Source organism: Mercenaria mercenaria, chromosome 9 (genome assembly GCF_021730395.1).
Source record: "Mercenaria mercenaria strain notata chromosome 9, MADL_Memer_1, whole genome shotgun sequence".
In the NCBI taxonomy this organism is placed as follows: domain Eukaryota; kingdom Metazoa; phylum Mollusca; class Bivalvia; order Venerida; family Veneridae; genus Mercenaria; species Mercenaria mercenaria.
In genome coordinates, this window is record NC_069369.1 from 17589202 (window position 1) to 17615584 (window position 26383).

At 34.9% G+C, this 26383-nt stretch overlaps 2 protein-coding genes across 3 annotated transcripts in view; one reads left to right on the plus strand and one right to left on the minus strand.

Annotated features, from left to right (window-relative positions):
• The window catches only part of LOC123546591 (microspherule protein 1-like), a 247089-nt gene that overhangs the window by 163214 nt on the left and 57492 nt on the right, over positions 1-26383 (plus strand). The window lies entirely within an intron of this gene.
• LOC123547776 (uncharacterized) lies at positions 1411-22043 on the minus strand. Its single transcript, XM_045335031.2, has 3 exons — positions 21638-22043; positions 4929-5075; positions 1411-2583 (listed from the first exon to the last, which is right to left on the minus strand). The coding sequence occupies exons 1-3, from the start codon at positions 21858-21860 to the stop codon at positions 2393-2395; spliced, it is 561 nt and encodes a 186-aa protein (XP_045190966.2). The 5' UTR covers positions 21861-22043; the 3' UTR covers positions 1411-2392.

The following is a 26383-nucleotide window of genomic DNA, read 5'->3' on the forward strand; positions in this document are numbered from 1 at the left end:
AAAATGATGAAGAGAATTTTCTGTACATAAAGCTGCCAAGTCCATTCTAGTATACTTTGTATTATCCACATCAGCAACGACAGCAACAATACCATAATGAACAGCATGACATATCATCATCGTTTTCAAAATATTCAACTGTTAATAGCAACAGCCATAGAAAATGTCATACTTTCATTTTTGAAAATAATCTATCAAAGTTTAATTTAAGTCAGTAGCGGAACAAATAAAATGGTGTTGATAAAACTGTTAGAAATTATTGAAAAGTTCCAGGTGCCATGCTAAAGAATAGAGCCGAAGCTGTATTTCCCTTTTCAAAAGGCTTTACAATCTTTAGAAGTAATGGATAAAGAAAATCACCTACAATTAATCTCGCGCTTCTGGCCGCCAACCAAAATGTCATTACAATAACATATGCGCATGGTACTTGGAACTTTTCAACAATTTCTAACAGTTTTATCAATACCATTTTATTTGTTTCGCTACTGACTTTTGAATAAACATTTTATTACAAATGAATGCTAAAATAAAAAATGATTGAAACTTTGATAGATTATTTTCAAAAATGAAAGTATGACATTTTCTATGGCTGTTGCTATTAACAGTTGAATATTTTGAAAACGATGATGATATGTCATGCTGTTCATTATGGTATTGTTGCTGTCGTTGCTGATGTGGATAATACAAAGTATACTAGAATGGACTTGGCAGCTTTATGTACAGAAAATTCTCTTTCATTAATTTGATGGTATTCTGATGATGATGCTGATTATTATTATTATTATTATTATTATTATTATTATGAAGATGATGATTTATATACATTATTTATATACAAATCAGATATTTGATTTTCTTTTGTTTAGATGTTCGTGTATGTAGCTTCTAAATCATCTTGTAATAGGCGTTGCGCAGTCCATAACGGTAAGGGAGAATCACTGGCCATTCAAACGTAGCAGGGTGGCATAAGAAGACAGCACACTAGGAGTGGCGAAGTGAGATGAAATCAAGGGGAAGCAAAAACTATTAAGTTTATCTATTCAAACATACTGAATGGCTGGATGGTCCACTACGTGATTTATCAATATTTCTGCCTGACATGTCTAGGGTTAGACCAAAACATTCATTAGGGATAGAGTGACTGCTGCATAGTAGGCCTATTGGAAACATTGGCTTTCGGTGGATTAAGTACAAACAAAAGAAATAGCACGTATCAAATATAGTAGAATGTAGCTTTTATTCTCATCTTTGAAAGTAAAGTGGCGAAAAATCTGATATTATTAGTGTTTGGATACAGTTTTCATATATGCAGATATAATATTCAATGTACAGTTTTATTGTAGGGATAATACACGTTTTTTGTGTATTAACGTCTGCAGAAGCCCGCGGGATTGTTTGTGACCGAGACCGGCATAAAAATATATCTCACGACGATTTATGTATTATTTTCATATGTGATGACTTGACGATTCCGGTACATTTTTTATTTACCATTCCAGTTGTCCTTGGAAACGGTAAACATGTTTTAAATATCCGTATCCAGGGCCCGGAAATAAACAACACTTTCAAAAGCACATCCTGAATGTTTTTAAGCGATTTTTTATCTCTCGTTATTACAAACATAAAATTACCAATAATTGTTCATATCATTTCACAATTTGGTGGACTCGATCACAATTTCAAGAATAATAACTTTACATTCGAGTTATATTGAGTACGGACACGCAGTTGGAGTACGGATGAGTACGAACGTAGTGTCAAGTTTCGAAGCTGTTTATATAAATTCTTCGAGAAATTAGATAAAAACATACTGACAGATACTTACCAAAATCATAAATATGATACCTAAAAACAAAGAACCGCACAGGTAAACACGCGATTCTTTAACATTGACGGTTGTCTACAAAATCTGAATTGACGCAGAGTTCTAAAAGGGGAGTAAACAAGGGAAGAAACGAGTACGAACAATGTAGGGGCAGCACATTTGGCGTTAGTTACTGATACAGTAAAACATTCTATGGTTTAGATTGCATCTTTAATGCTTCAAGAAGAGGTTTTTATGAAAGAAAAATGACGCAGATTCCAGATGTCAATCTGCGCAGAATTACATATACGTCCCTGGAAAAGCATTTCAAAAATAAAAATCGGGTATTGACAGCACGTGAACTGCCTTGTTTGCACACGATTTTTCTCCCGTTAATACATGGGCGAATCCAGTGAAAAAAGTAGTTTTTATGCAAGAATGGCAAATAATTTTAAACAACATGCCCTAAAAAGTGAGGATGAGTCTGTCGCTTCTTACATTCGTATCCTACTGATAAAATACATCAATTTCTTTCCTTGTTCTTACTGAGAATTTTACAGTAGACCTCCAGATAAGTAACTCCCATCTTTACCGAAGACCTGGAATCGTCCTGGCGGCGAGAAAGTATAGCACTGCAGCAACAAAACTTAGGATCCCTGATACAATACAGAGGCCAAACGCAGCATGGGGTTTTATATCTGTGTTGAATCCAGAATCGATTGCTTTTTTCGCTTTATTATCAGCCACGAAGACGACTGCGCCGATTATCATAAGCAAACCTGCAAATAGATTATTTTTCCGTTACTGATGTTCATACTACGAATGCAAACAGTACTGGAATAGGTAAATTGTAAACAGTGGCATGGTAACTGGATACATTCCATACCGATTGAAATCAATTCTTTACCAAGGGATAGTATCGCTCAGTTATAAAGCATCAAAGCATCTTAGTAAAAAAATCTCAAAGGTTTTCTCACAATTTTTCTGCTTCATTTTAACTTTTACCCTGATAAATTTCGGAAATTGTCGTTCAGTTTGGTCAGTATCACTTCAGTTTTGTAATCATTTCAATACTACAAGATCACATACAATCCACACTTACTGATTTATCAAACATAAAATTAATGAGGTTGTATTTCTCAATGATCTCAGTAATTATAAACAAATACATTCTTTACATATCTGCTTTTAGCCTTAAGCGGTAAAACTTTTGATTGATTCAGAGAACTTGGCCAATGTCAGGTAAATAACAAATGTCATATTGGACATTTCCTTTTAAACACAATACACCTTAATTGTATTACTAAGAGGTTAATACAAGGCTTGGTTGTGCCTTATTGCCATGATGGCACACCTAGGGTCATAATTGCCCGAGGGCTTTCGCCCGAGGGCCATTATGAAATTAGGTGTGCCATTATGGCTAGAAGGCACAACCAGCCGTTTATTGACCTGTTTATTATATACTTTCGCTTCATATTCATCTTCGTATTTTCATTTTACATATTTTTTCTACAAACTTATGGGGCTTAAGCATCATTTGTATTGATTTTTTTCATCAACAGTGGCATCAATATTTGACAATCGATCTGAAAAAGGTTCAGCACCCTTTCACACGCCATAATGACGTTGCTACATGACGTCAACGTCAAAACTGACGTTCCGGTTACACGAGGCCGTTACGATTATGGCGCGTGAGGCACACTGCGCCATTATGGCTTTGTAAATAGGGGCCGTAATGACCGTTTTAAATGGCTTTTTTGTTACTATTTATAGTAACGTTTACAATAATTGATTATAAATTGGTGATCATTTACTGGGCCAATGATCTATCTGGTGATTATCACAAAACTGAAGTTGTAACGAGACACACGCGCACTTGGGGTCAGGACCCCCACCCACCCCACTTTCCCCCGCCCGTGCCAAAGGTTAGCGAATATTTTTTAGCATTTCAACACGTACTGCACGTAGGTGACTATCATAAACTTTGTTGCATGTTTTACAATTTCAGCGTGTTTTAACTTACTTTAAGAGTATTGAGGGTGAAAACTGTTTTTTTAAAACACGCTGAAATTGTAAAAAAATGCAATTTATGATCGTCACCTATGTGCAGTACGTGTTAAAATGCTACAAAATATTCACTAACCTTTGGCAGGGGCGGAGGACAGTGGGGTGGGTGGGGGTTCCTAACACCAAGTGTCTGACGAGACACACGGTTGCGGTATTATAAAAAGGATATTTATTTTCTCAGTCCGGTTGCGCTTTAACCTTTAAACCTGAACCAGGCATGGCGTTTCCTTGGTTGTAGACGACTGCAATTTGACCTTAGTATCACGTTCTTTTTCATGATACAGAAGATAAATAAACAATAAGTTAATCTACTGAGGCTTATCTTTAAGTTCAAGCGACCTCGGCTAAAAACAACCGCCATTGACCAAACAACGAAGCCAATACAAAACCGCTTAATTAATAACGTTATAATACATATTCACGAGTGGCTTATAGTTTGTTATTCATCATACATGTATATGCCTTTGTCAAAACGGTGTCCGACAATTGCTGTGGTACTTATTTAAAAATCACACTTCCTTCCAATTACAATACAACCAAGAGGCAAACTAACTAAAAATAATACGTCCCGTTTTTTTTTTTGGAGCGTGCTTTACCATGTTTACAGAAAAAAGCACGACAAAATTCTACTTGGTTCTAATAACATGGTTATTACCTAAAAACCTATAATAAGAACAAAACAAATGTAGATGAATAAACTGCAAGCAATTTATATTATCAATCACTATAAGTTACCGTGATTTAACATGCTAAACGTTAATATTCAAGGAGAGAGTTTCAAATAAGCTTTCAGCTTCCTACTCAATCCTGTATGCTTTATTGATATATATTCATGTTGTAAATGAATTGTGATTAATAAAATATTGTTTAAACCAAAATTCTACTTTGTCATATCCTCTTGTTGCCGAGTGCTCACTCGCCAGAACTTCGGCAACAACACGATAGAAACAACTGCCACTCCGTCGCCCTTTTGGTCGTGCCGCCGCGTATTGGCTGGGATGCCAACACGACAACGCGAAAAATTTGAAGCTATTGTTATATTTGTGTAGCGACCTACCTGCAATAAAGGGAATCGGCGAAGCAGCATACAGCAGACGGTTGTCGTTCTTCCTAACAAACATTTTCAAGCAGACGACAACTGCGCCCGCTACTGTTGCAAGAATGGCCAAAATCTCAAGAGCTCGAGTCGCTTTGAATTCAGATGCTGAAAAATAATGAATACTTAATTTTGTACATGTTTGTTTTCTTATACAGACATTGATGTTCGAAGGAACAAAACTTCAAACTGACAGGCTATAGCGCCCCCTTGGAACAAAAAGGTACCAAGTGCTGATAATTAAAAAGGATATAGTACCTTTTTGCTCCAAGGTGTGTGTATTTCGAAAAACCTCTAGTAACACTTATCTATTTTTCTTGCCTACCTGGCAGGGAAAGTATACATTTGTCCGAGCACGCGCCAGGGATTCCTGTCTTTCCCTAGGCATGCTAGGGAAAAACCTTGTTAAAAGTAGTGCGCACTTAGGTGACGTTATATAGTACTGGCTCTATTATGACGTCATAAACTATATAAATAATGTCAGGAGATACCCAAATCTATTTGTCTCCACGATCTATTTTGAACGTGATAGGCAAGAAAAATGATCTAACATGTCTGTTTGTGTAAGACAGCTGTTTTTCTCAACTCTCGGGACAGCTTGGAGAAAAAACCGCTAACGTTCGGTTTTCCATTCCACACTGTCCCTCGGGTAGGGAAAACCCCGTCTTACACAGGCAGGCATGTAAGATCCTTATAGGTAACTAAAATACTTTTCTATATATTTATGGAAATTTAAGGTAGCTATGAATGCATTTTGTCTGACAAAAAATGGTACATGTAGCACCGTCTGCTCTGAATAATTAATTTATTAAGACTGTTATGGCTCCAGATTTATGTTATTTTCTTTTCGAAATTTATGAAATGATTTTATTGGTTATTAATTGCAATAGAAAGAAGACACAAAGTGATACCGTATATTTTAGGCACTATTTGTCAAAACACTATTATATATGGTCAACTAAGTAGCAAAAGCGTTAGTCACGCAAATGAAATTTTATATAAACAGAAGAAATTTAGCCGAATTTTATATCATAAATATTACAATATCAACTAAACGTTATATTTGTTTATTGGACAGTCTTTTAGTTACTAGTGCCTTAAATCTAAGTTACAGTGGATTGCGTGTCATTCCAAAGATACTGATGAGAAAAGATTTTGAACTTTACGAACACCCCTTTGCATGTATTTAGTTGGACATTTACAAAGCCTGAAATGTATATCAGATGGAGAAAATATTTATTTACATTTATAAAGATTGGTGGATATATAATGTATGTATAATGCTTTTGTGTTAAACAGTTTTGACAACAGTTGGATTTTTTTTGTGCATACGTCATGATATACTGGTATTTCTATGGACAAATTGTGCAAAATGATAGATTTAATATATATATATAAGTCGTGCCATGAGAAAACCAACATAGTGGCTTTGCAACCAGCATGGATCCAGACCAGCCTGCGCATCCGCGCAGCCTGGTCAGGATCCATGTTGTTCGCTTTCAAAGCCTATTGCAATTAGAGAAACTGTTAGCGAACAGCATGGATCCTGACCAGACTATGCGCAGTCTGGTCTGGATCCATGCTGGTCGCAAAGCCACTATGTTGGTTTTCTCATGGCACGGCTCATATATTATTGTTCTCTATTGTCACAAAATGTCGTTTACAACAAAGACTCTTTATTTCATTGACACATCCCTGCAAAGCAAATAAAATCCCCCAATACTCTTTTAAATGCGCAATTTCTCTTTTCATGAAATGAGATTTTTCTTTTGTCTCGTAAACACTGTAATTTAATTTAATGTAACTGTTTAAGTGGTAATACCACAATAAAAACAGAAACGTTCTTCCTAGAAGTTTTATATTACTTTGTGTTCGAGTAGGGTCGAGGAAGGTAACTGAGTTCAAACATTTGAACACATAATTAAAAGTACTGATCAAAGACATTCCCGTTTTAATAGTTTTGTTAAAATTTGGGACAAAAAAACAAAATCTTGAGAAGATATATTTTAAAATTTGAACTGTGGCATACACCTTATTTTTGAATGAAACTGTTAAAGAATCTTTTTTTTCTCTGTGAGGATAGTAGGAGATAGGGACTTCTTCATTTTTTTTTCTTAGCGTCTTCTGTTTTTGATAGCTCTGTGTTGTTGTTTTTTCTCTAAAGCGAAATGGTGAAAATCCATTTCGAAGAAAATTGATAATATTTACATTCGCCCTATTCTTTTCCATTGAAAATTATGACGTTCATTTCGTATGAACAGCAAAATGAAAGGCGCGAAGTTTACGCCATCGCTGCTTAGTGATAACTGATAACCGAACGCTGTTTTGACGACGTCCGCGTATAGTCGAGGAGAACGTTCCTTACATGACGTCGCAGTTATTCCGTGTTTTTAAACATAATGGACGGGAAGCTGATTTTAATGTTAAATGTCACAAAATATGTGCATTTATAATATTATCTTGTTTACAAATGGAAAAGAAATATAATGTAAATATAAGAAATGAAACTTTTTTTTCGGTGTTAATGCGAAAGAACGACAGAATAGGATCGGCAAATTAAACATGAATCGCTAGCGCGATTCATAGATTTGCCGATCCTATTCTGTCGTTCATTTCGCATGAACACCGAAAAAAAAACAACAACAACATCGCATTTCTTAAATACATATCACATATCAGCTATCACATTTTACAACGCATTTAAATGTTTATCATAATATTACATGCACGTATGTGTGCGTATTTAAAAAAAATATTTGTTTATAGATTTTGTCATCTAATGTAAATATCTATCTGATTTATTTTTTAAATATTTGATTTTATGTTGAATATTGTGCATAATAAACCTGCTTATTCATAAATAAACCTGTTTATTCATATCAAGAACAGTATCTTAGCATTTAGTCGCGCGCTAGTTGTTACCCTTTGCATTTTGGGCATTCAAGTCTTGTTTATTTACAAGGCGCTTCAAAAAGTTATCCGGTGTGCAATTAATTAATAATTAAGAAATGAGAAATCTTTGCAATGATCTACACATACGACAATAGGATCAGGATCATGTTTACGGCTGATCTTGTATCTTGAAACATGTGAGCTGATCGATATACATGGTCAGCTTTTAACGAGACTTTTCAAGAATTCTCTCCCTTAATTATTGACTGTGTTAAATCATTTCCCTTCATATTGGATTGTCTCCCTTACATTAGCTATAGTCGTGTCATTCATGACCCAAGTCAATAATTATTTGTCATGGATTTTGCATTGATCTAAAATTTTGCTTTGGGTTATACATGGAAATAAAGGTAGCATGTTACTCCGTAGAAAGCTACAAACATGTAGCCAGTTTTTATAAATCACGTTGTTCATAGATTCATATAGAAATTTTATTGTTGTAAAGATATAAAACATTTCTGTAAAAAAAACATTATGTTAGCTTATGATATTGCGAAATTTGTGTTGTCATGTAACAGAAAATGAAAACATTAAATAAATTCTTTTCTTTCTTTTTTGAAACTTTAAATGTCGCTAAACATTGAAATCCGAGAGTTATTTCATAAACGAACTTTTCCACAAACACATGTATAATAGTTTTTCCTCGAGGAAAACGAAACTTGTGTGAAGATACATGTATTCCGATTTTGTTTGAATGTTCTTGTCCAAGTAACGGTACATGTGTATATCTTTCATGCCTAGAAGTTTACTCTTTAAAACATGATTATGATAAAATAAAGAAATAAACTAAACAATACTGTATATGACAGGCAATAGCGAAAAAAAAAAATAAAACCGAGCAATTTAACAATCTTAGAAAACGCACATGTTAGTAAAACACGTACACACATGTTTTATTAACTGGTCTTGATTCTAGGTTTTCCATAGAAAACAAGGGAAGAAAGAATCTATTAATTATGAATCTAGTTTCTGATTTTTCTTATCAGCATTGGTGTATGTGTATCATTGAGATCCGGACTCATTTTTTAATTAGCTCTGATTCACCCTGTAAACTTATCTATAGTGTCTAAGTTACTTAGTCTTGTATAATCAATGATGTACATAAATCAAATATGCCACTCAGATATGTGTTTGTACATACTATACAACTCAATCATGAAATAAGATTTATCCGTGTAAACTAAAGTTTTTAGATGTAAAGGTGGCTATTTTGCATGCTTTCCACGAACAAACCGTGACAAAAAAATGTAGGTCGTACTAAAGAGATAATCCTACCGTGCAAACTCAGGGAAAGCATGCTATTATAAATATTTTTTGTTGTTTTGTTTTCAAGCTTGGATTTCATTTCTAAAATAGAAATGATATTGCGCGCCTGTTAATTTCACCCTTTCTCTGCAAAGCGTAGAAACCATGCTGTGTCTTTTGTACACATTCTTTTCCCCACTCACCAGCTTTCAAGGAGCGCCTAACCTGCAAATTACACTATTTCATAAGAAAACTATTCTATGACGTAGTTTTTCTCCTGTCGTCGATTGTTTCAATACTCCAAAGATTTTAGCTTTCAGTCAGAAAAACTGTAATTTATATTGATTCGTATTGTTCTCAACAGTTTGTTGAAAAATCAAAGCTCTGTTCTATTCTGTTATGTTCTTTTTTTTTTTCTATTTTTTGACTTTGAGACAAAAATGAACGTTATTATTTCAAGACTATATTGAATCGTTGGTCATTTGCCGGTATATGAGTTCCGTAAATTATCACCGTTTAAGTAACATCAGAATTTAAGAAATCCGCAAGTTTTTTATTTCTTGATACAGTTTGAAGTTAAATGGAAGCAAGAAGCCTTTAATTACGCTTATAATTATACTACTGTATTGTTTATAAAGTCACAAATGCTTACATATGTGATAATAAATTGTGATGCTTTGGAAAATATAATTTATTTGCCTCTAAAGTAAAAGAAATTGAAAATTTTAATGATTTTCACTATATGTTCAATATAAGTGATGGTGATACTTTTTAAAGTCAATTGGAAGCAAGAAGATGTTAAGTTAGACTGGCATCAGTCGTTAGAGTCATTAAATGTAAAGCGTAATGTTAAGTTAGAATATATATTTTCACATCAAATTAAAGAGAAGTAATTGATGTATACTGTCATATCTGGTAAAATATTCACAAACCAAAACACATATTTGAAATTAATCATTGAAAATAAATTTCCTATATAATCTATTGCTCAAAGTAATATCAGCAGGGAAACCAATATTGATTATCGGATAATTTTCAAGGGGGACAACCTACTACGATAAGCCAGTCAAATATAGGTTATATAGCAGTAATTCGGTTGTAAGCATCCGTGGTGTATCGAAAGAAGTGCCTATATAAAAATAGTAAATCTTTTTGGGGGGATAGAAGCAAATTTCATTGCAATATATACATAATTTTTGAATTTATTGTTGATTTGAACATATTTCCTTTAACAGAAATGTTTACTTTAGTGTTGTTTTGAGTATTTACTTGAACAGGAAGTGCAAAAGTGAAAGTAGGTTTTCTGGGAATTTTGCGGAGGAATACTGTGTAAACACAACCAGGATAGATTTAGTCAGCCGGCTTTTCACTGCATACTATTCGACACCCACTTTTTTTTATATTTTTCTATTGTAGAGAGACAGAGGTTTCAGAGGAGGTATGGCTGCCATGGCGTGAAAATTTATAAATGTGTTTAAAAAGACTGTATTTGTTGTAAACTTTATATAGAGCAAAGAACAAATTTTTTTATTGGTATGTGACCTATAATAAAAGCTGGGGATGAACATTATTTGATAAGTTACAAAGAAAACAATCACATTTTATTCACTGATATGCAACTATGACCACAGCGCCCGATATTTAGGTTTCTTTCTTACTCGACACTTGACCAGGACCCAGTTGTTCGAAACTTTAACCGACTGTACAGTTATAGGACAAGGGTAGAGAGGGAATTTCTCCTAGATTGCCAAGATGATGCATGTAATTAATATTAACCCCCAAGTCAATAAAAGGGCCATTAACGTTCAGCAGCGGGGCTATAAATTAGGGCATTGGTCAGCTCTGGTAATTTCACTGGACAATGTGTGAAATGATAAGAAGGAATGTGTAAAACAACAAGCATTGTGATATGATACAGTTTAATATATATATTTCATGAATTTGAAAAACTCTGTTCAAGCATCTATGCAGGCATAAAAACAAGGTTATTATGCTACACATGAAATAGAAAACATGTGAATTAAAATTACATTAAAATGTACATTCAAATTTAATAGACATACAGAAAAGTACTAGTAGCTTAAAACATGACATATAGATTCAAGTGCAACTCAGATTAAATCCTCTTGTTAAACCTTCCACTAAATCAATTAATTATAATATTTGTCCTGTCTGAGTTCTGAACTTAGGAAAAAGAAGACTTAGGAAAAAAAACATGTATGTAGTTTGATACATAACATGCAAATGACTTGTTATTAGTTTGTACAGGGAACAGAAACATCATTTGTTGAAATACAAAACAATGATGTGATTATAAAGCTTAAACTATTAGTCATTGAAAACCTATGTATTTTCTATCAAAATGCTCATTGTTTCTTAAAAATTTTTAACATTTAACATTATGTACAAGAAGTTTATTAAAATGCTCAATTTTTAAAAAAAAAAAATAACATTTAACATTATGTACAAGAAGTTTATTAAAGTGTTCATTATTTCTTAAAAAATTTCAATATTTAACATATGTACAAAGTTTATTAAAATGTTCATTATTTCTTAGAATTTCTTAAGAATTTTAACATTTAACATTATGTACAAAGTATAACAAAATATACATGTAAAATTTCAACAGCACCGAGTCTTTTAAGTCCAAAGTTTTGATGCTTAGCTTCCACTGTTGCATGATTTTACTAATGTATAAAATAGCTCACTTTGTCATTGTTCCGTTGACACATCCTCTGTATGCCTTTTCTTACGTCTTAGCTGAAAAAATAAAAGATTAATAGGAAAATAAAGGCATTAAAGCATTTCAAAACTGTATACATGTATTCTTAAAAAATCTTTTTTTATATTAGCAGAATAAAATCTGAGCCATGCACATAGATAGCTATACTGAATAAGTGTAATTTTTGGTGATATTTCTTCAGTTTTGAAAGGACTTAAATTATGAAATTGAAATGTTTTTACAAGTTATCAAATTAAAGTGTTTTTACCTTTCCATATTTGCTTGAGACCCTGGAAGATGCAGTGATTTAGCACAGGCTACTTTCTTCATTTTTCTGAAAATGTAATAAAAAATCTACATTAAATATTTGTTACAATGTAAAGTTGAAGACAATTAAAAGACAAACTGTTATGTAGATTCCTGGTTTTATGTATAATAATTAACATTTGTTTGTGATACATAAAACCAGGAAATCTACATAACAGTTTTCTACATTTTACTAATATTAATTTAACATAAAATAGTGTTAATTTATTTCATTTCTTGTTTTTATGGATGTGCAAGATTTTTATTATTTGAATATTTTTTAAAGTGTAATATTGTCAGCAATTACTGAAAAACAATTTGTACTAATAAATGATATACTTACACAGGTGTAGACATAACTGGTCTGCGCTTCTGATAAACCTCTTTTTGCGGTGTATGGGTGTCAATAGTTCTTTTGGGACTTTTTCCGTCTTTTACTGACTTTTTCGCCCAAACTCGATTCATCGATTGTAATGAGGTCATTGATGTCTTCAACATGGCAATCTGTTCCAAAATTGTAGAGTATTTGTCCAGCAGTATCCTTAACAAGGCATCCCTTCTCTAGAAAGTCTGGAAGAACAGCAGCATGGTCCATGAACATAACATGTACTCAAGTTGGCAATTTAAGAGTTGAACCACACAGAGTAGGGCAGATATGGTGGCATCCATGACGTTGGATGTCGGAATCCTTTTTTCCAGGCATTCGTATGGTCAGTTGTCTTAGCTCATAAAGTGTAAGCTCATCAGTTTTAACCTTTGGGAGAGTACAGTCTTTTAACAACAGAGATATAAACATCCTCATTGATGGTTACCACCATAGGGACTCCGGCCTCATTCGTTTTTCTATGTTGATGATAGCTTTTATAGAATTCACATCTTCAAGAAAGACTGACATCCACTTATCATGAGACATTCCATGAAGTTTTGGAATAAAGTCATTGCCTCCTAGAAGACATATAGTTCCCAATGTTAAGTGCTGCATACTTGAAACCCAGGACAGATTCAAAATATTCTATCAAATCTGTGATTCTGTACATTTCTGTATTGACCTTCTGAAGCAAAATGTAAACTGGCTTCTTAAAGGAGCCATCTGTATTTCTTGGCCAATGTAAAGAGAGAGCAAAAATATGTATCAAAACACTATCAATGTCACCAGAAGTAAGAATGCTTAGAGCAGCAATGTTTGTCCTTTAGTTTGGGCTCAATGTCGGCTAACCAATCTACCTGTGCCATTTCAGCCTCTCCCTTTCTTTGATGCACATCATTGATAATTTCTTGAAGGACAAATCCATTTTCATTGAAGAAGGCTCTCACTGGCAATGTATAACTTTGGTGGTCACAAGGGTCGGCCACACTCACATTTAACGACAATCAGTTCACTGTCAACGGTAATCTCTACCTGCTTCTTTAAGTCCAGCTTGGACAGATTTCTGGCCAAATAATTGCTTATCATTTTTTTTCCCTCTGTGTATTGATTACAGCAGATTTTGACAATTTTCTGCTGCTTAAAATTTCGTCTCCGCTTTTTAAATGAGCTATTGATGATATTTCATTTTTGTTTCTCTTTTTCCGAGTTGCACTTTTGAAGTCATCAGGTGTGTAAGAATATTTTTTCACAAATTGCCATGCTAGATACATTTGGAAACATAGACAGAGTTTTTCTCAATATGCCGTTTTCAATGTGTAAAATATATTCATCTCCTGAAGTTCCCTTGGGATCTGAACTTAATCCCTGCAAATTCAATGTTGGCATGTGTGATGCGAGTTTAATTTCTTGTGAAAGATTTTCTAAACCATTGATTAGGAAAGCGTGTTCATTCAGTGTTGATTGTTCTGGCGTTTTCAAATACTGAACAGCCCTTACAATGGCTTTTTTAATTCCTGTGGATTTTTGGACAGTTGATTTTGAGCCGTCAGGATTGATAAGTGACTGACAGGTATCATAGATGAACTCAAACAATCGATGACTTTAGACTCTCTTTTTTACTTTTGACTGTCTCTTCTTCTCTGCAATATCATTTTCATTCATAGGGTTCTGACTAGTTTGACTGTTGGTTATTCGGCGTAATGTAGTACTTTTTCCCCCTTGCCTTTTTTACTAGCACTGATGGACCGTCTACACATTCTTTGTCAGGAATGTCTTTCTCTTCAAGTCCGAAAAGCTTCTTGGTAGCAGCATACTTGATAATCAGGAATTGTCCAACTTTGTAGGAATTTGAATCAAGAATTTCACAAGGCAGCATACATTCATGGGTGTCATATATGTTTTGTGGCACTAATGTTTCAACTAAAGTAAAAGCATTCAGTCTTAAAAGCAGTTTCACTACAGGTACAATGTGTTTCCATCCTTTCCAGAGACAAAAATTGCAGATCTTGTCTTCATATGTTTTACTATTACAAGCATTTGCCCTTTTGACAGCCAGACTCATTGTCATCCGCAGTGCTTTGTTTCAGGACATTTTCCTGACATTCTGAACTTCTAAAAATGGTCTACAATAGCCATCCTTGGTACCACAGTTTCTAAGTAGATCTAGGTCTAAATGCTTTCATGGCATCCTTGTGATCCATTTCTCGCTGAGTATCCAGAGCAACGTTAATTAGCCCTTCTTTGTGAGGTGTGGAGGAAAACAAGGTCATCTTCATATTTTGGTGAAATACACCTGCCCTGTAGTGTTCATACAGCAAATCTACGCAAAAAGCTGCATATGACGAAGAACCATTTAGGAATGCGAATGGCAATGACTTTTTCACAGATGCTAAAAGTAGGTTATATCCACTGGGTCCACCTATTCTTTCAGCAACTGTTATAGCTACAATTTCGTCACAGTGCCTTGTTATATCCTGGTGCAGAGCAAATGTGGCATTTTTTTTATAACCTTTTTGACAGAATTTGTTGAACTTGTGTCCCATTTTTCTGACACATCTACTGTTTCATTTTCAGAAGATCTTGTTCAATTTCTTTTTGTGCCACTGAGGTCAAGGGATGAACAAAACTGAACAAATTGGGCTAGATGAAGACCTGCAGAGAGTCGAATGATATTTCTTGTAGCAGTTTCAATGTTCTGTAATGTTATAAGTTTATGCCAATCATTTTCCTGTTCAGAGTCTTTCATAAACTTTAACAAATGCTGTAACCCTGCCTTTTGGTATGCTGCAAAGAGATTTACAATTTTCGATTTCCGAAGGTGGAGAGCTGGAAATTCTGGCAGAAACTGTTGATATTTTGAGTTTTCATTCATTAACTTTATCACATTTTGTGAAATCTTATGGTCTGGTGCAAATATAATCTGTCTTTCTGATTGTTGCTTCTGTCCAATTTTTGCAATGTATCATCTAAGACATGGCGAATGTTTGAGATACTGTCATCTCTGCCTGTTGCTGGAATTGGATGCCTACATAGCAAAGGAGGGACTTGGAACACAGGCAGTAAGTGATCTGTGGCAGCCTTCTCGGTATCCACGGAATCATTTCTGCAAATGGTATCTGATTGTTCTCTTACAGAATCTTTCTCTTCAAATGTGACTTGCATATCATGCACAGTAGATTCATTCATTTGATCCTGTAAATCATTAATGAACTGCTGCTCGTCTAAAGACATGTCTATGGTAAGGGACTTATTAAATTCCATTTCCAAATCATCCATGTCTATCAGACCAACATCCTGGCTGTTGACTTCAAACCTGGTGTCTTCTGTGGTAATGTTGATATTGGAAATGCTCAAATCTTGTTCATCTTACCTGTTCATGGTCTTCTTCACTCTGACATATCAGAGAGGGATTTTGATCATCAGGATTTCACTGGATGTTAGTACTGTCTTGTTCAGTATTTCTGTTCAGAAATTGGAAAAATATTTCATCTTTCACTGCTTGTTTTACAATACCCCAAGTAAGTTGCAAGCTAAAAAGTGTTCCAGCAGGACGATTCTGTTTGGGTACACTGAAAAAGAATTTTGGAATCTTCCTTATTCCAGTTTGACAGGATCCATGCATTTGCAATCAGTGGACATATCTGTGCAGTTCCTCTGTGTGCCATGTTTCGGTGATTTTGTTGTTTCGTGGCAGACCTTTAAATGTAATTGGGAGTGTACACACTTGTGATGTTCTGCTACGTCCAGGATCAGGATCTTCATGGGTTGACAGTCGCACAAGATTGTCCATAAAGAATACAGAAAGCAGTCTTTCAGGTTCACATGGTGGGTACGTACTTCAGTTTCATAAAGAGACTGATAATCCAATGGATACCTCTTGATGTAAGTCTCATAGTGTGAAACATTTGGATCTGAAGCCATTCTCAACCACCTGTCGGCTGTCTTTAGGCTTTGGTACATCCAGAACTGGCTGTGATGTCAAACACTGTTGTAAGTGAATGATAATTTACAAGAAGCTCTTCTGAATTAAGCTGCTGAATTATCCCTTGATAATTTCTGTTTATAAGTGAAAGTCCTGTGTCAAAGAGGGCATAAAGTCTTGTAACCTTGTTCTTCAGGAGTGATCTAGGGTCATCACTTTTCTTTAAGCTCTTCTTGTTTATAAACCCAAATTGAAAAAAACAACTGAACTTCAACTGGAACGTGATATATCCATTCTGCCATGACGTCTAATGAGCGCCAGTCGAGGGTGTCATTCAATTGGAGTGAAATTTTGTCAAAGCAGAGTTCACACAGCCTAAGGTTTGATGCTTGATGCTCCAAAACCTTTGGGTCATTATAGTCTAACTGACTTGTTCTCATAGTGCTCAGGACAACATCTTGTGATTTAGAATTTATGTCACATTGCAGCTGAAATCGATGTGTGTTTCCTTGATCACAAAAATGGCAACGATAGCTATCAAGTGTTCCATCTTTTACAAAGATGTAAAATGTTGCACTTATGTTGTGTGTTCCGAGTAATTCAAACGAAAGTAATTCCGCTATTTCTGCATAACTATTGTTCAAATTATTCTTTAGTTTCACTATCACATGTATGTCCCCTGAATGAGCACAAGAAGTGTTGCAACTTACACATACACACTGCCCACATCCTTGGGAATAATCAACCAAGCAATCATTTAATGATTTGTCTAGTTTAATATATGATGCGTCACTCCATTTGAATGCAGTTTTGTCCATGAATCTCTTCGGCAGCCAACTTCCTAATAAGTTGGTTTGTCTGCAAAGGGTTTTTCGCACTTTTTCAAACTGTCATCAGCTATTTCCCTTTTTAAACTTGAATTTTTTGCCAGTAGCTAAGCTTCTCGCATAATTCTTCTTCATAATTCAAAACCTTTGGTAAGTTTTGCAAAATGAAACTCAAAGAAGCACACTTTTTTCCACTCCGTGTTGGTAAAGTTGTTTCTGTAGTTTGAAACAATGAAGGGCTTTCTCTTATATCTATGTGTTCAAGCTGCTCTTCACACCATAGATCAGAGTCAGCTATTTTATTATACAAATCCAATATATTGTAGTGGGAATTTTTATTATTTTGACTGCCAAAAATGGTTTCTGTTATTTCACACAGCACGCTATTACTATTGCATACTTGTCAGAATGTTTAACACAGTATTTAACAACAGATGCAGCACAAACAATTTTCTTGCCATTTAAGTCAGACAGTCCAGCTTGAAATTACGTAATTCTCGAAGCAGGTTTACTGTTTATTATAGGTGATTCATTTTCTTGTCTCTGCTTTTGAAGGAATGATTGCAAGATTTTCACACTCTGTCCATATAGTATCACTACTTTGAAGAAATTAAGTCTTTTTAACATCTGAGTTTTGCTGCAACCTCCATTTGCTACCTATAATTGTAAAGACAAATCTTAAATCACAAACAAGGCCACTAAATGAACTTTCTTCTTTACATATTCAATATTTTGCTTGATTAGTTTTCATGGTCTGAATAAAGGTCACAGTCATTCTGACTTGAGATCGATCATTCAATCACAAAATACGCCTGTCATCGAATTCGGACCAATTCAAGGACCATAATCAAAGAATGCCTGGGCGCTTTGGCTGATTACGAGCTTCGCAGAGATATTTTGCCCACTAACATTGTCAGTAAGTTTGGTGTGAAGGTCGGATGAAAACTGTTCGACTTAAAGGGCAGACAAGGCTAAATTCGCAGATCTCGTGGAATTCAAGGGCCATAATCCAAGAGTGCCTGAGGCAATTTGGCTGGTTATCAAACATGGCTGAGATGTATGTCGACAAATATTATCTGCAAGTTTGTAAAGATCTGATGAAAAGTACTGGACTTAGAGAGCGGACAAGGCGAAGTTTGCAATTTTTCAAATAATTCAGGGTCATAATCCAAGAGTGCCTGGTTTGATTTTGCTGGTTATTGGACTTGGCCGAGATATTATGCCCATAAACATTGTCACCAAGTTGGGGGAAGATCAGATGAAAAGTATTTGACTTAGAGGGTGGACAAGACTAAAATTGCAAACTTTGAGTAATACAAGGGCCATAAATCGAGACTGTCTGGTGCGATTTTGCTGGTTATCAAACTTTATCGAGATATTATGCCCACAAACATTGTCACCAAGTTTGGTGAAGATCGGATGAAAACTGTTTGACTTAGAAAGCGGACATGCTTTTGGATGCCGACCGCCCGCCACCCACCTTCACATATTGACCCGATATTTCAGAGACTGGCGTCTAAAAAGGTCACAGTCATTATGACTTGTGATCGATCATTTTAACTTAAGGCATAGGCCTCTGAATATGACTCAAAGGCATTCTGAAAAAAGGACACAGTCATTCTGCCTTAATGGCATAGGCAATCTGAACTCAATTTAAAGGCCATTTTGAAAAAAGGTAACAATGATTCTGACCTGTGATCAATCATTTTAACTTAATGGCATAGGCAATCTGAACTCAGTTTAAAGGCATTCTGCACGGGCAATCAGAACTCAGTTCAATAGCATTCTGAATAAATATCACAGTCATTCTGTCTTGTGATTGGTCATGTTGACTTAATGGCATAGGCAATCTGAACTCAATTTAAAGACATCCTGAAAAAAGGGCTCAGTTATTCCGACTTGTGATCGATCATTTTGACTTAAGGGCATAGGCAGTCTGAACAGGATTCAAAGGCATTCTAAATAAAGGTCACAGTCATTCTGACTTGTGATCGGTCATTTTGACTTAAGGGCATAGGCTGTCTGAACAGGATTCAAAGGCATTCTGAATAAAGGTCACAGTCATTCCGACTTGTGATCGGTCATTTTGACTTAAGGGCATAGGCAGTCTGAACAGGATTCAAAGGCATTCTGAATAAAGGTCACATTCATTCTGACTTAAGGGCATAAGCAATCTGAACTCAATTTAAAGGCATTCTGAAAAAAAGTCAGAGTCATTCTGACTTGTGTTCAACTTTTGAACACAGGCAGAGAATGTTTCAAGTACTTAACGTAAGGGGACGACCATTTAGTGCGTGCGTGCGTGCATGCATGCGTACGTGCCTGTCAGCGTGCCTGCGTGTGGGGAGTGGGGGGGAGAGGGGTTGAGTTTTGAGAAAAATAATATTTCCCCAATGTAAATGAAATCAATTATTCTCAAAGTAACAGGAAATAAATAAAATATCGCCCGAACATAGGTAATTTGGTGTTGCTTTTTTTTCTGGGTGAATGCAATTATTTTTCTTCCTTGCTAAGATTACACAATATTACTGGTTATTAAAAAATATATATATCACTGTTAAACAATGTCTGTGCATTCCCTTTCCAGTGTTTTAGTCTGCATCACTGACGACGTAAACACTGGAAAGATTTAAAAAATGCGCCAAAACATACTATTTTGCATCCTGAATATAACTTTTTTTTCCGGAATGGGGGGTGGGGGGGCGCATGTCCCTTGACCCTCATTTTGCATCTATAATGTTAAATTTTTTTAGGGAAGCATGCCGAACCCCATATAAATGGTCATCCCCTAAGATAATACTAAAAATGTTAATATATACATTTTATTGTATAATATATGTAATAAATTACCTACATTTCCATTTTGTTGCCGCTGATGTCTGTAGTTTTTCTGTTTCAGGGAATGTGGCAAACTTTCACTAGTAAATTTTGTTATGTCATATTCAACAACTCCTTCAAATTGTTGAAAACACCATTATTGTGTAAAAACAGTGTAACTTCATGTTTTATTGTGAGTTACAATTATATAAAATGATGACATTGTTTATTCCATAATTTCATCGTGTTAAACAATTTTAATAAACACATCTCAAAATACAACAACATAGAACATTCATTCTTGTTTTGAGAGTCAAAATTCAACATTAACTAAAAGTTAAAACATGTTTAACCACAGTTAGAACAGATTCAAAGCTTATCAGATGGTCAGTGCCATTAATGCACATTATGTGATTCTTAATGGGGCATCAAGCTGAGAGGACATTAAGCCTGAAAGTTCCAAAATCAAAATTGATTCTCCAGCTACCCCTTGTCCTATAACATTCATTCTTGTTTTGAGAGTCAAAATTCAACATTAACTAAAAGTTAAAACATGTTTAACCACAGTTAGAACAGATTCAAAGCGTATCAGATGGTCAGTGCCATTAATGCACATTATGTGATTCTTAATGGGGCATCAAGCTGAGAGGACATTAAGCCTGAAAGTTCCAAAATCAAAATTGATTCTCCAGCTACCCCTTGTCCTATAACTGTGTAAAACTAACCGCGACTTTGTTTCAGAGTATTAGTCTTGGTGGGAAACTGTAGTACGATATTTTGATTTACTGTAAAGACTTCTTGTGGTATTCATAATCCTTAACTCATACATTTGTTTTCCTAAGTATATCAAAATGTTGAAATATAAACGTCAAAGTTAATCGAGTGTGTCCAGGTATTGTAAAAGTGTAACGCCGACATTACCGCCGATTTCATCAGCGCGCATTTCAGAGTGGCACACTATGAATATTTGCGTCAGGCGCTCTAAAATGTTTCGATATTTTCTTAAGTTCGTAAAGGAGAAAGAGAAAAAATTAATTATATTTATCACAAATGAAATCTTGAATTATAAATGTGCACCTTTTAAAGAGACAAGTGCATGAAATAATACAGTTCTCTTATTTTGTAATTCCCTGAAGGACTATAACCGTTTTTGATTTGTGTTGGGATTAATTAATCTCACACTTACACGATCATATGCATATAGACAATATCGCAACTTTCCAGCCTTTAATGATGCCCTTCTGGCCTGGGCATTACTCAAGCCACCAGCGGGCAGCTGGGTAGAACTACCGAATTCCGTAATCCAGCTGATGACTTTTTCATATATAAGAATTCTATACCACAAGCCAAGGCTCGAGTCCATAGTGGTGAGGGCAAGCGATTCGAAGTCAGTGACCTAAACCACTTGGAAACGGAGACTCCAGTTTAATAATGAGAGACAAGCACGCGTTAGCGTGACCTCGCGCACTTCTAACAATTAAAAAAACAACACGAAAAAACATTTGTACTTACGTAGTGGAAACCCTTTTATATCAGCAATTGGCTTGCATATCGAAATCAAAGGGCCGTGTAGGGTCTCTGGCATGACCGCACAGCTTTTCCACAGCCCAAAGTTCATACTTGTCCCTGGTACACCATGTATACTTCCGGAATAGAACCAGTACGGGATGGCCACACCCACTATATTTAAGATTAAAACTAATCCAGAGACACAAAGTCCTATTTTCTCAAACATTGTGGGTTTTAAACGACCTTTTTCGCGCAAAAATTATACAGATACGATTAACTAACACGTGCGCACCCTGTAGAAAACATCCGGGTTTATAAGGCAGCGTGAAGGTTGCTTAGAAATTGTAGTATTATCATGCATGATGAACCTTTACTGACCCTTTTATACAACTCATGTCTGCGCATGCTCAACTTCTAGACTGGCATCAGTCGTTAGAATCATTAAATGTAAAGCTCTTGCCCATAAAATCAATCCTCTTTGAAAGCGCTTTCTGAAAAAATTTACAGTATCTCTAACCTCTGACTGTTGAGATGAGCCTAGAGAGAGAATGGTTTTCTTGAAAATATTAGCATCAGTATGAAGAAAGATTAAACTTTATTACAGATGACTTGATCTCAACAGACTTTGTAAGTCTAGCTCAACTTCTAGAAATGTTTAGTGCCACATGTAGTCTGTTACACTGATCTGTCTCAGATTAATATGTAGTTAAACGCGTGGAAGAGTCTAGTGCCACATGTTAAAATTTGCAGAATAAATTTACATCTTGTGCTGAATACTTGTTGTGTTTTTAATTACTTAGTTGTACAGTGATTGCACTTGGTTAATTTTATAGAAATACTAAGAATAACATTACAACAATAATGATCAAGGTGAAAACACACCTTACAATTAATTAAAAAATCTTATCTTAACGAAAGTGCGAGATAAAAACAAATTTCGATACTGTAGACATTTATGTACTTGGTGCTGGCACGGGGTTAGACTAGCCACCAGACTGATAATATAGAATTTGACACAAAATTTAAAAAAAAGTGATTGTTTTAATTATGTTAATGTGGCAAATGCCAGTCTAATTACAGATTTTCTCAGAGAGATGATTCTTATATTATCAGTCTAGCATCATCCGAAATGCTCTGGAGGAACTGATTGGCACCTATGGCTATTAAATTACCCCTAGATAATTTCAATTTGGTACATCATGCCAGCGGCCAAGTCAAGAGTTACATAATTATAGCTGACCATTGATAACACTAACCTGATTCCGAAAACTGACCGAATTCATTGCTCCCCTGCAATTCATGCTGGGCGTCATGGCCAATAAATTTCCATGTTGTAACTGTAAGCAGATAACTCGTAAAAGTTGCCTGGAGACACCGCACTACTTTTACTGATACCGACCGCTTATCTCTCTACATAATCATTATAATTTCTATGTAAAAGTTCCTGGTCAGGTTTAACAATCATTTAAATGCACATGGTAAAAGAAAATATATCAAATTATACATCTTTGAAAAGCTTAGGTCGCAAGCTTTCTAATGGTGTATAACATAAGAAATCGAAAGAGAAACTATGACACACTTGCAGTTTAAAAATAGCAAATTCTATAGATTTTAGCGTAAAGTAACGTTTATATCTATCAAACCAAAGAGCTATAAATATTTTATACTTCTTTGATCAAACCGATAAACAAAGGCACTCCAGATTTTGGCTAAAAGTTATATTTCTTTCATACTGAGGTGTTGTTATATCATGAACATTAGAATACGAGTTTTTTGTTTCTAAACTATTTTAAAAATGCCAAATCAATAAAATAAATTGACCGCGTCGGGAATCAAACCCGAAGTTTTTCGGCTGTCGTTACCGAGCTATGGAGGTTTTAGTGTTTAACGCGTGTTAGATATTTTTAATCGAGATAGTTCATGTAGTTTACTCCGAGTAAACGCTTTTCGATTTTCATTGTAAAAAGAAATCAAAACAATTAATTCTCATGTGTTTCCGTAACATAGTCTGTCAGTAATTAAGTTTCAATATATTCTTAAGAAATATAGCATGTCGGACATTTTTACAATTAGTATGACCCTGGGTCAGACATATTCCAATTAGCTTGAACCTTTACCCTGCTAAATTTCTAAAATGGACTGGTCCATCATTCAGTTTCGGCAATACCACTTATTATTCAAAGGGGTGTTCATTGAAAATTTACTGACTGAATAGCGAACAGTGCAGACCGTGATCAGCCTGCACGGACTGTACTGGTCGCAAAGGCAGAATCATTTGCCGCCAGCAGGCTAAAGGTTTAGACTCGTACGTTGTTGTTCAAAGACTTTGTCTGAATGGAACTTCGACACAAAGACCAGTCAAGTATAGTACCTCCAGCCTATAGGAGTTTAAGCTGCTGATTTTGAGTTGAAGATTGATAGTTGAAACGTTGAATGATTTTTGCCTGTACCGTCCTGAAATTATCAAGCTCATAATTGAAATCATTTACAAATCACTGGTACACGAATCATTTAGGCAAGGTAGCCAGAGGAAAATTTTATATACGAGATATTTGGTCTCACTAGCTTTACGTTTAAACAAAGGACATTCTACATCGTTTGTCAGCTAGTCTAAGACATAGTCACCTTAGCGATTGGACCCATTTCATTGTGTAAGATACTAAAGGCGTATGCACTTCCCTGGGTCATATATAACTCGTATCCTGACACATACTAAATCGAATTGTCTTAAAGCTAAAACTGCATTTTCGACCATAACGGTACGCCATATAGATGTGTAATATGTAATGTTTGCCTTAAAATGCTAGATAACATTTCTTAAATATTATTTTTATTTGACAATAAATAAAGTATTATATACATTTTTGACTTGTTCCGCTTTTCACTTAAATATTAAACATTCATTCTAGTACATCCCGCCTGTAAATATATAAATATGTCCAGTCAGATAATGGCCAAAGCTGCTTATGGCATACAGACACTAAATAGGAAAATGGCGCGAAAAAAATAATGGCAGATACAAATAGTCCTAATTTTTTTTGCTCTGTAGAGCTACTTTCCTTCTTTTCTTTGCTTTTTTGTTGTTGCTAAAATCACATGGAAGATCTATACTTGACATGTAGGTAGCATTTTCGTAATGAAATAACAACATGTCAGAATGTTTCGTGGAAACTTAGATCATACACCACCACTACAATTTGGGGTCTCATGTTTTACTGATTTTGCAGTTTGTGTTTTTGACCAAAAATATTTTTCTTGCATCAAACATGACCCCCACTTTTCTTTTGATTTTTATTCAGCACTGACAATATTCTTCAGGTAAATGTAAGTTACAGATATTTAAAACGGGTCCTGATGTGTACTGCGGCCATTGGAAAATATGTCAGTTTTATGTAAAAATATTCTGGCTTTACTATATTGAGAAAAAAAATCTGACTCCTAAATTAGTTTTAAAAAATTCTGGCTCCAAGTCAGACTTTTGTAATCAAATAACTGAACATTTATCATCATGTCTTGAGCCGTGACACTGTCTTCAACTTCTAACTAGCTTAGAATCTTATGTCAGCTCGAGGATCGAAATTCCACTTCATAACTTGTTGAATTTTGATCCCAAGCTAGCCCTGAAGATCGAAATTCAAATTTTCAACATAGTTTACTTTTAACTTTTAATTTTTTTCATAATATTCCAACCTTGTATTGAATTAACAGCCTGTTCAGAGATTGATACTGAATGTTTTAAAGCATTAAGTGTTCGGGCCAGCTCGAAAATTGTACTTCAATTTTTGAAAAGCTGAATTTCAATGTAATACTGACACTGGGATCTGCTCAAGAACATATATATTTATTTATTTATGTCTCATTCATGTACAAACATACAAAATTACATACAGACTAAAACAATTGTAAATGACCGTTCTAAATAGAACTATAAGAGACAATATACATACTCACATTTAAAAACATACCATATAACATATAAATTCATATTAACTTAATTAAGAATTAAAATATAAAATCATGTGTACTATATTCAATATCATTTATGAATAAAATTCCTCTGGTATGACACTAAATAAAAGTTGACAATGACCAACTACATGAATACATCTATGGATGTTGTATGACAAATAATTCAAAGTTAAAAAGTCGTGTCAGATCGGATATATCGAAATTCAAGGTTTTAAGATGCTAAATAGATTACTCCTGGTGTGAACAATGGAAGGCAGGTCAAGGTTGGCCACACCCTCGTAGAGAAACAATCGAGTCCGTCTTCCTATGTATTAATCTGTTGTCGGTAAGACAATGATATTATAAACAGATCAGTCTCCCTATATTATTAATCTATTATTCAGTAAGACAATATGATATTACATACAGACCAGTCTCCCTATTATTAATCTATTACTCAGTAAGACAATGGGATTACATACACGTCATAGGCCGCACCCAACATTCCAATCGATAGTGATTAATAAAATCCAAATCTTACAGCAATACCAATATCCATCTCAAAGTATTGTAGTTTTTCATTTAATGGTTTCGAATTATCATGACGATTACTAGACTTGAACCTGCACCTGCCTTAAAGAAGGTCTTTGATTAACTCATGAGTTATTTTACCCTCGATTCGACTCCTCTAATCGATATCGCTAATCACATGTCTAGGTTCCCTCCAATAACGAAGGAGTATAAAAGTATATATTTTCAAAACCAACTCAACCAGCCCACAAAGAAAGCACAGACTATATC